The 11471-nt window shown below is 41.8% G+C and overlaps 1 protein-coding gene across 3 annotated transcripts in view; it reads right to left on the reverse strand.

Annotated features, from left to right (window-relative positions):
• Window positions 1-352: 352 nt before the first annotated feature.
• The window catches only part of LOC112152198 (ras association domain-containing protein 8), a 15076-nt gene continuing 3957 nt past the window's right edge, over window positions 353-11471 (reverse strand). For 2 of the 3 annotated variants that reach the window (XM_036212474.1, XM_036212475.1), the window contains exons 2-6: window positions 7835-8038; window positions 6462-7255; window positions 6176-6373; window positions 4613-4757; window positions 353-2358 (exon numbers count right to left, since the gene is read on the reverse strand). In XM_036212474.1, the coding sequence (XP_036068367.1) occupies window positions 2237-2358; window positions 4613-4757; window positions 6176-6373; window positions 6462-7255; window positions 7835-7937 (1362 nt within the window). In that variant the 5' untranslated portion in view covers window positions 7938-8038 and the 3' untranslated portion in view covers window positions 353-2236. The remainder of the gene's footprint in view (window positions 2359-4612; window positions 4758-6175; window positions 6374-6461; window positions 7256-7834; window positions 8039-11471) is intronic. The other variant, XR_004948084.1, reaches the window with a different exon arrangement.

Below are 11471 nucleotides of genomic sequence, written 5' to 3' on the forward strand. Positions count from 1 at the left end.
CCTACACTTCTCACTATTGATCACCTGGATCAGGTGTGGTCAACCAATCGGAACATGGACACACTTGAGTCAGCTAATCAGCACCAAGGAGGGAAGGGAAGGCAGGGTGGTGGATCTCGAGAAGTCAGGTATAGAGAATTATTTTCTCCGGAAATATGGAAAAACTGTCAAGCTAAAGAAAATGACAAAAAAAAAAAAATTGGAGCAACGGAAAATTTAGTTTTTGAAGACAAATTAAACTTATGTAGAAATGCTTGTTTTCAGGGAAATAATGTCAATTCAAAAACTCTGCATTGGTGACCACATGGGGGCACTCTTCAACAATTGGGCCCAAATATGTATAGACACTGGGTCAGGAAGGGGAACACTTTATTTAAAATAAAAAAACTGATCTGCTGTAGTGACCCTGAAGGTGGGAGCCAAACAGAAAAAGTGTTAGCCTGCACGGTGGAGGTCTTTTTAGCCGTGATAGTGTTGTTTGACAACTATTGATATGTGTAAACATGTAATCCAGTCTGTTTATACCAAAATGGAAAAATGTGTTTAAGTTTTTCATGGGTTATTGGGGCAAAAATTGTAATTAACTTAGTTTCAAAGTCATTTTGGTCTAGAACATTTAACTCCATTGAGACTAAAAAGAAAACTGGAGTTGATTCTCCTCCAGCCATGCAGCTATTTTATCTCCACCATTTCTGTGCAAACGTTTCCCTCTACTGGACTAAACTTTAAACACTCGCTGTGGAACGACGGCTACAAATCTGTCTCGGAGAAACAGCTTATTTTGACAGATGGTTTATTGAACCATGCGATCCATATCATGACATCAGCCTGTTAACAGCCATACAAACCCTTCAAAAACACCCAGCAATGTATCAAAGGCAAAGAAAAATGTAAAAAAAAAAAAAAAGGAAAAAAAAAAATACAGGTTATTTACAGTCGACATCTTGGAGTTTTCCAGAAGATTTGCAGTTGTAAACAGTGACCATAACTGTGTGACAGTACGGATGTCAACTACAGTACATGTGCTGTGCAACGAGAAAAAAAAAAAAAATTCACTGCACATGATTTATAAAAAAGAAAAAAAAAAAAAAACAGCGCAGGACCACGAGAAGTGTTTTTACAAAACACGAAAACTATTTAACTGTAGTTTTCATGTTGCAGTCAAGTACAAATATCTAATGAATTTTATATGGTTTATCCTTCATGTCTACCTTAAGTCTTCACTATTAATGATCTCCAGAGTCCGTTTGAGGACGAGCGTAAGGCACTCTGACGTGTTTAGCAGCTAAGCTACAACCTAAAGAGAGGCTTCATTACCTGGCTATTCCGTCTGCTGACGCACGGCCAATGACGTGCACCGCTCCTCCGCTGCTCTGACTGCAAACGCATGCGGACATGCACGCAACATCGCCGGCTCAGACTCCCGACGCAGCTATCCGCTCAACAGCTGCTGGTCTACTGCTCTGCACACCAGTCTACGGTTGACACCATCATGCACAAACACCTGTCTGTCCACCTTTGGTCAGAGTAAGAAAAAAAGAAAAAAAAGTTACATTCAGCAAAAATATATCATGCTGTGGTTAAACAACAAAAATACGCTCAATACTGCCTTAATGTGCAGCTACGGGACTAAGACACTGCATTTCTGTTAACGTACTAAGTCGCTAGATAAAGCTGTAAAGTGATTTACAGTCAGACATTCTTTATCGACAAAAAACGCTTGTGCATAGTTTGAACTTGAGAGCAGATTGGTCACGGGGGAATTACATCCTTCACCTATAAAAGAGAAGACGCAAATCTGTTTGACTCCGCCCACTTTGTGTGCATCTCCAACACTTTCTTAATGAGAACATCTTCTCTAGAGTTGATGCGGGGTAGCTGCTGTGGGAAAAGGGCCACGCATTCACCACATTCTCAGAGACACGGTTCAAAAGGCAGAGGCTTTAAAATGACGATGCTTGAGAGAGCAACACGAACCATCCAGCAGATCCAGCAGGGAGAATAAGGAGTACAGCAGGCGGAACCGTTTCCACCAACAGCCAGAAACCAATCAAACGGCCTCGTTTGGAGACCGATTCGTGTAAAACATGCTTCAAACCACCTTCAGCTTAATAAAAAACCAAGTGCTTCATGACTTCCATGCTGAGATTGTTCCTTCACCAAGTCAACATACAAAATGCATAGTTGTGAGATAAGTTAAAACTCAGTCCTGGAGGGAGGGAAAAAAAGAAAGAAATCACACGTAGATCCCTTCTGGGTTTAGGCCAGAGCTGAGAGAGTTCTGAAGAACACGGAGGTGACTGGAGGTCAGGTGGGACGCCGCAGGGCGCTTCAGAGAGCCCGTTAGAGGAACGGAATCTGAGGAAAAACAGAGAAGAAAAAGTTTGTCAGTAAACTTCACTCTGTGAACTGGTTTGTACCAACTTTTACTCTTTGAAATGTTCTAAAGTTATAACCAAAACATCACTTATCCCCTTCCTAAGGGGATTTTAAAGAAAAAATAACATGTTTACTCAAAAAACATGGAGCTTATGAAGAATAAAAAATGATGTACCGCTATCATTTAGCCACCAGGGGGCACAGCTGAACTTTGCAAAAAAAAAAAAAATAGGAAAAAAGATCAGACTACAGTTAATTTACTGCCTTCTCATTCCCACTCATGGAGTGGAAGGTCACTAAAGGGTAATCACCACCCACTTACCACCTTTCTTAATTAAAAATCATTTTCATTAAGCATGATTAAGACACCCAACAGTGCACGTCAAGCAGAACATAAAATACCTACACCTGGTAAGATCACTTTAACTGTAAAGATGTAAATAATGCACATTTTGAACAAGTTAATCATGTTTTTTTGTGTCAGTTGACAAGTGAACAAATTTTAAAAACTCTTAATAATTCAGTGTTTAAGTTTGTTAGGTACTTGAAGCAAAATGTTACCTAGAAATGAGTTTGACAATAAATAAAAAAAATACTTAAACATTTTGACTTTTGATTTGGATTTGTACAGTATTGTGGGTTTAAAATGTTTTAATGTAAAGTCCTGCAAAAGTCTCAACTGATTTGATTTAAATTCACAACTTCTACGCTTAAAATCAGCATTTTTTTTTTACTATACAAATTAATTTCTCTAATTTCTATCCAGAATTAAAATTTAGCTGGCTACAAAAATAAAAAACAAAAACAGGGAACTTTTTAATCACTAGTGCTCATTCCCATTTTAAAAAGTAGCTTTACTCCAAAAACTTGAAACAAAAGTTTGGTCACTAGTTTCAAAAATTATTAGTTTTCAAAATAAACCAAACCTTTTTCTGCATTTATACACAACCAACAGCACACAACATGTCTGTTAAAATGTTACATTAGACTTGATCCAGTTTTTATCCAAATCTTAACATTTTTCTAAAAAATAAGTAATTTCTGCTGAATTGTAACACATTTATTTTGTAGATAAGTCGTGAAGCTTTTATTTTGAAAGGAGTTGTAATGGAGTTCTGTTGTTTTTTTGTGGTGAATGTGATTATGGCCACATTCAATTAAATAGACTTCAAATATTTTTTCTTTAAACATCATCTTCAAATGCCTTTCTCTATTGGAACAACATTTCTATGAATAAAATACATATTATTTGAAGTTCATCCAGAGGAATTCTTAAATCCTTTTGTCTTCTCGATGCCTTGCAGTGTTCTAACAAGCTGAGCCAACTCAATACAGAACTAGAGGAGTGCGTCTCATCCATCAATGTGTTTTTACAGAGGATCACTTTTCGGCAACGAGAGAACAAGAGTTTCAGGACTTTGAAAACAACTGGATGGGTGTGGTGGAAGGAGGGGGGGCAGCACAGCAAGTGTTGCATCATTACAGATGTTTGGACAAGCAGCCGTTTTAACTAAAAAAGAAGAAAAGTCCGTCTCCATAAACTTCACGTCAGCCGAGTTAAGTTTTACAAATATTTCTGTTGCTTAGAAACACATTTTGTGAGCTTTTTTCCAGCTTGGAACATTAAGAACAGGACAGTTGGTGATCTTTTCCAGGGGTTTGCAGCGAGGATCATAAATGTTTCTTTCTCGTCTATTGGCATAAGAGTTTTGACTCCAGCTGTCTGCTGTGATGGTGGCACGGCGGTCTGAGAGGGGCGCCGCAGGAGTGACTGTCGGAGGACTGATGATGGACAGAGTGAGAAAGTTGAGTGAATTAGCGGCTCCAGCGCCTGTCTGGAAGTAAGTAGGTAGTTGCTTGGCGTGCAAACCTCCAACTGCCACTTAAACGGGATAAAAAAAAAAAAAAAAGATCAAGAATGCGTTTACTTTTCATTATTGCCATTTTTCCTCTCAAACTGAAACCCACACATCTCTGCTTGATGGAGCTGAGGAATTTGCTCCCAGCAGGCTGTCGAGACACCGAGTTGGGAAATAAAAGAGCCCGAGTGGACAAGAGGGCAGAACTGGTGAACACAGACACCACTTGACCCCCACTTTCATGAAAAACAAGGTTGCACCACCTTGGAAAAGCGTCGGATCCGATCTTTCCGTCAGCAAACATAATTGTTCGTTGTCTGCGTCGGCTGGGGGGCAGGAGCAGCCGGATGAATGATTAGAGGAAGAACGCTCACCTGCACAGCGACTGCTGCGGGCGCCGTCATCCTCAGAGGGTTCGGCCGGCAACACTGTAACCTTGGTTCCAGTCTGCTTGATAAACTGCTGCAGGTTCACCTGCCTCAGCTCCTTGGTCAGCTGCTCCAGCTCGTGCTGCATGTCCTTCAATCACAGAGCAGAGAGACGTCTCAGAACACGGCAGGACTGACGATAGTTTTAGCCTCATGGGCAGAAAGGTTTTCTCTACAGAGTTGGGCATGTATGTCATGATAGTTGGAGTTTCAAGAACAAACATGGAAATGACTTTAGAAGTCAATTTTGAAACGTTTTTAAAAGACCCACACTTATATAGTGACACATGAACTCTCGAATTTTAAACGGGGAAGCCTGAAACACACAGATGTGTGTTTACAGACACACGTGTAATAAGAAATCATTTCAGGGGCGGGGCTGCTCAGCTCAGATCCAAAAGCCACGCCCCCTCAGAGGAGATTTTAGAAACGGCGGCTTCAGATCAACATGAAAAATGTTTTTTTTAAGACATTTAGATTGAGGGGTTTTGGTTAAAACATCATAATTAAAACACTACTGCAAATGTTTTTTTAAAATAAAAAAAATTAGTGGACTTTAAAGACAAACTCCCATGAAAAATCATGTTTTTAACATGTTCTTGTAATATTTTTTTTAATAATGGGGGACATATATTACAGAATTCAAGACTAAAACTGTGTTTCTAAATATTATTTATTCAGTTCGTAATAAATCAGGAGCAGATGCTCTCAGTCAAAAAAGAAGCTCAGGTTTGTGACGCATCTACTGACATGGGCGGGCCAAAGTCTCCTTTTATTTCCACTTCATGTATGTCTTGGTTTTATCTCATCGTGCGCTTCAAATGTTAGCTTGGGGCTATAAGCTTGAATGAGAGCGTACAACCAGAGTGCTAAGCGAGGGGGAAGGGGGCGGGGTGGCTCTGCGCCAGCGGTCCCACCCACTACTGCTGATGTGTAGAAAATATGTCTTAAAAACAGTTTTTTGGGCTAAAAACTGCAAAATCATAACTGAAAGACCACTTGGAACAATTTTACAACGGAAAAAAATATAGTTGTATGGGACTTTAAAGGCCCATTTTTCGATGAGAATCATGTTTTTGATGTTTTGAAACATGTTCCTATGGCCTTATTCTAATGATGGAGAATGTATATAAAGAAAATGACATTCCTGCTTTTTCTTTGATCAAATTGTTGCGAATCAGGATCAGACGAAAAAAATGGGGCTTGAATACCACCATATTTGAGAAAAAAAATGCTGGACAGGTTACAATCTTCCTGCTCCAAACTCTTATCAATAGAGAGGGGAAGAGGGGCGGTGTTCCTCTGCTCCACAGCTGACAGGTGGATTTCTAATGAAATACTGCAGCTCTGCAGAAACTATGATCAGAGTGGGACTTTCAATATAAAAAGATTAGTAAAAACTGCATATCTGAAAGTCTGACAGAAAACAACCTGTGAAACACTTCTCAGTCCATCCTCCTTCAGAATCATTTCGTTTAAAACTTTAATGTGACGGTAAATCTTTCACACCTGAATCTTTTTGCTGCTTTGACTGAGCGATCGGTCCACAGCCCTGCAGCTGCTCTCCAGCTGCACCGCCTGCCTCTCCTGAGCCTTCAGCTCCGCCCGGATCCTGAGGACCTGCGCTCGCGCCTCCGCCTCGCTGACCCACTGGGTCTCCTGCTGCTCTCTCTGCAGCTTCTCCTCCTTCAGCCCCGCCTCCACACCCTGAGGAGGACACGTATGGAGAAGTTTTAGAAAACAGAGGAGCCCAAAAAAAGTCTGGAACACTTCAACATAAACTGAAACATCTCACCTGGACCCTCGCCAGCTTGTCTTCGATTTCCCGCTCGCAGCCCTGAAGGCGTCCTCGCAGCTCCTGCAGCCTCTCCTCCAACTGCCTTTCACTTTCCACCTCAATCTGCAGCTCCGTGGCCCAAAACTCTTCCTCCTCCATTTCCACCTCATTCTTCCTTAAGTGCTTCTCTAGCTTGGAAATCTCCTCCGACAGTCCTCCTCCCAGCTCCACACTGCAGCCTCCAGCGAAGCCCCCTCGCCCCCCCACCCAGGCTTGGAGCTCAGCTTCATAGGCTTCCAGCTTCCTCTCCAGCACGTTCAGAGTGTCTCTCTGCAGACTGACCAGTCGGACTAGATCTTCCATGCTACGGGTCCATAAGCTGGTTGAGGTGGCCCCGAAGACTGGAGAGGAATGGAAATGGTTCCTGTCCCCCCCCAGCAGGAACCTTCTCTTCCCATCCCCGTCACAGGCCCGCCCGGCGCTCAGCATCTCCCTCAGACTCCTGGGTGCTCCTGTGAACGTGAGGGACTTGCGGCGCGGCTCTCGGCGGTGAAGCGAATGGTCGTGCGGATGACGAAGCTTTGCGAGGGGCGGGAGACTTTGACGGTGCAGCCCGCGCTCAGGCGCCCGGAGCGGGGGCCCCTCTGAGGGAGGCCGCTCCGTCAGCGACGGGCCGGTGCGGTGCAGAACCAGCTGGACGTCCCCGGCGTACTGACCCCATGTGTTCAGAGACGCCACGGGGCTCTCGTTTGGGGCGAGATGCCGCTCGGTGTCCCGCCATCTTTCAACTAAAGTGTATCTCCCTGTACGTCCTGCATAAGAACAAAACATTTGGAATGTTGTAACTTTTAGAGAAAAAACACATCAAAGACATGTAATCAGGCAGACCTGCGATAAACAGGGGAAGGGTTTCATATTTGATGCAATTATCAACAAATTGTTTCGTGCTGTGAGGAGAAAATCCCAGCTTCACACATCTGAAATTGTCAGGACGGAAACGCTCTCTATCCTGAAATTGAATCAGCCCTGATGTCTAATCACTTAACGTGCTGTAAATGAGTTAAGCATCAAACGGCAGAAGGGAGCTCATCGACAGGAAAAGTGCTGCCTTCACAGTTTGGCAGGATGCTCAGGGATGAGTCAGACTTTCCCTCCTTTTTTGCCTCCCCCGTACAATTTTGGGAGGGAGGTCAATACAGTATGATCAAGTGTTCCTATAGGAGCCATATGGGGAAGACGAGGTGCTCAAATGCAAAAAAAAAAAAGTACCAATACGGCCTCCGAGTATGAGCCACTGTATCTCAGCAGGAGGGAGGAAGGTTGTTTATTTCATCAGAGCTTCTCTTCTGTTCATGAAGGGCAGTCCGACGTACAGTTCTACTAATTCTCACCTATGGCCTGAGCCAGAGCAATTACCACTTCCTGGCAGGTGGTTGCTTCGGTGACCCCACACACGACTCGCTGGACTCCATCCACCCAGACCTTCAGCTCCATTTTGGGTCAGAAACGAGGGAGCCAGTTATGGTGCATTAGCTGCAACATTATCGAGAGCTGCAATGATGCGGGGCGGCAGAGAGGGCCCCGTGGCTAATTCACTGTGGAGGAAACAGAGGGGAAAAAAACAGGAAACAGTCAGGCAGGATGTCCTCCAGGCCAAAGCTACAAGGCTCCTGCGCTTGATAATGGACCTAATTGAAGTGAGGAGAACACAAAACTGGCACGGGAGGAGGATTTTACTCGTAGCTTAAAAGGTAAAGGACGGTCCAGCAGAAAATGATCTGCAGGCATGCCAGCACCAGCTGGCCACAACACGTTTGTTCTTTCCTAGGAGCGGAACAGAACGGTCGGGGGTGCAGGAAGAATCTGCCAGCAGGCATTCCCAAAATTCAGTTCCTGCTTTTGTGCAGAAATTCAAACAGAAACAGTGAATTTTCTGCAGAAATAATGGAAATCTAATAGGGCTGCCACGATTAGTCGACTAATCGACAATTAATCAACTGTTAAAACAGTTGACGGCTAATTTAATAGTCGATTAGTCGTTACTTTATATGATATGGAGTCAAGAGTTTAGTAAAGTGGAAAGTTATAATGGCAATATGCGAGTTTTTTGGACTATTTTGGCATTAATTAAGGTTTTTAGGTTATTTTGGAGTTTAGATAATATTTCGGCTACATGTTAGCTGTTTTGGCTAATTTAGGATTTTTTCCGTATTTTTAGCCTATTTTGGACTTTAGATAATATTTCAGCTACATGCTAGCTGTTTTGGCTAACTTAGGCTTTTTTACATTTTTTAAGAGGCTATCAGCTTCAGGATTTTCAGCTATCAATTTCAGTATCTTCCACTATTGTCACTAGCATCTTCAGCTGCCAATTTCAGCTTACAGCATTCAAACTAGCATTATATATCTAGTTTTTATTAAGTTTAAAGCTAATAATGGTCAAGTTGTGTGTTTTACATCCACTTTGCGCATGACTTGATTAGTCGACCAATTGAAAAAAATATTCAGTGATTTGTTGACTACTAAAATAATCGTTTGTGGCACTACTAAAATCTAAATTCATTGCATGTAAAAAATGTTTTACATTTTTTCATTTTACCACACATATGACATTGTCCCGTCTTCCCTCTGCATCCACAACAACAGAGAAGTTGTGCTCTCAGTCTGGCTGAGATAACCACCTCACCAGCCCTGAGGTGAACAAACCACCTACAAAAGACTCAAAAATGATGGAGAACTAAGTTTGGGAAAACAAAAAAATCTCCGTATAGAGGGATTCCTCAAGGACAGTCCACATAGATGGAATGAAAAGCATTTCTTTATCACTGCACACGAATCTAACCTTCACTGAAACCACACCGCTGTGTCAATAGGTTCTTTTGTTCTCCAAGCTACCCCTCTGTCCACGTTCAGATCAGTGTGTTCCTTCATGCAACAGCTTACAAGAAATAGTTCAATCAGTTAAGACATTTAAAATGATGGTTTTCAAAGAAAAGACCAAAAGTAAAATAGAAAAAGCAAAATGTCTAAAGTGATCTTTACATTTGAGAAGCAAAAACAGCAATTTTTCCGCTTTCTTTTCTTTAAGGCCATCTTTAGAGAGAATTTACTTCAAGTAAAATCGTTCCAAAGAGAGCATTGAAATGTCTTCTGCTTGTGCACTGAATCTATTCATTTAAAGAATAACATCGAGCGTTTGGAGGTCAAGAGCGTCCTCTTTGTCAGCAGCTTGCTGCCTCTATTCTCGGCGCTCTCACAGCGGGTTAGAAAGTGCTTTTGTTCCTCGTTCAGTCTGACCTTAAATGGCAGCAAATGACCAAAGCGCTGATTTTCAACCACTGACCACTGGATAGAAGCCAATTTCGCGTCATTAGTCTTTAGAAATGTGAAAACTGATTATCAGTAACTGTGACCAGGAACAAAATATAAGATACATTCCAGGTTCTGTGTACCTGCAGAGCAGGCCACATTCATGGCCGCCTTCTTTCAAATTACTTTCATTAAATTTGTCCCATTAGCCATCTCTTTGGCCACCCCCTTAAAGACTTACTTTGATAAAAATGTGTTGTTCAAAACGTTAAATTAAGCTTAAAATTACATTTCTGCATATTTCTTTATTCAAATTGTTCTGAATCATCAATCAGCAGACAAAAAGAAATGTTATCAGGAAAAAGACTGTAGCTGTGATGTAGAAGCTAATACGCAGACTACAAGCTTCCTGCAAAAACTAAATCAGCAATTTGAGCCATTTTTCTTGGACGTTTAAGCTAGCTTTAAGTTGGGAGGGGCTGTAAGCTAGAGGGAGAGTCTGAACAGATGGATGATGGGAAGTATGGGGAGGCTCACTCCGTGCCAACAAGTCCAGCTCCCAACTCAAGAAGTCATTTTCTAATGAACTACTCTGCAGAAATTATGTCCTATAAGACAACACATTTTGGCTAAAAACAATCTAATCGTACAAAAGTTGATCAGAAGGGGATGAATTAAATGAAAACCTGCTGGAAAATAACCTGATAAATAAAAGTGGATTCCATTTTACGGTGCAGTTCTGGCAACAACTTGTGCAGTGTGTCAATAATGAGACGTCAAACCTCACTGAGAGGCAGCGTGTTGACAATGCAGCTCCATTCCAGTCACGTTTGAAAACTTGTGAGGAGAAACTGTCATTTTATTTGAATTGATTTATTTTTTTTACACACATAAAAAAGACAAGAAATACAAGCAAAATTAAAAATACAAAAGTAAAATCATGTGATGTTGTGTTACAAAAACCCTTTTGGGCTTATTCAAGATGGTAACACACCTCTGTTAAAAAAATAAAATAAAATACAGTAAGTAAACAAAGAGAAAGAGAGAGAAAGTCATTTTATTTCTCTTCAGTCTTAACAGAATTGGGTCTGGAATTGGACTGGGTTATGGGACCCACACTGATCCACATCAGTCTTTGGAAAGGAGTTCACAGGAGCCAATGGAAACTCACCGAACTGAAAGTCCTGGTTTAAGGCTAAAATTTGATGATCTTCCTTTGGACAGCTTTTGGTTGGCTGTTGCCAAGGAGTTCCCCATTCCGGCCAACAAAGTTGCTCCTATTTTCTATGAAATTTCTGTGCAAGCTGAGCTTTTCGAGGGAGACTGTGATGAAAACTAGAAACAAAAGAAGACTGAGCTGTTGAGGAGTAGATTTGTTCGTGTCTTGCTTCCATTTCTGCTAAGATATTGGCTTTATGTTCATCTAAACTGGTCCGAGTAACTCAAAAAGTTTGTGTGAATACATTTAGAACCTCCAATACCAACCAAACTCTCTACGTATACTGGGTTAAGATTTAGAGCTACCTTCTGAAGTGCCCCAGCACACATGAGCAGGGGGATAAAGGAGTACTTAAAACCAAGCAAAGACCCCTCTTCTTTTTTTTTTTGTTGTTTTCTCTCCCTGCAGTGTCCCAAAACACTGACACCATTTTGTACAGCTCCTCACCACAGAGAGCCGAGTGCGTGCCGGTCCTGACAAGAAGCAGGCACGGCTGAACA

The sequence above is a fragment of the Oryzias melastigma genome, linkage group LG6 (genome assembly GCF_002922805.2).
Source record: "Oryzias melastigma strain HK-1 linkage group LG6, ASM292280v2, whole genome shotgun sequence".
NCBI classification, from domain to species: domain Eukaryota; kingdom Metazoa; phylum Chordata; class Actinopteri; order Beloniformes; family Adrianichthyidae; genus Oryzias; species Oryzias melastigma.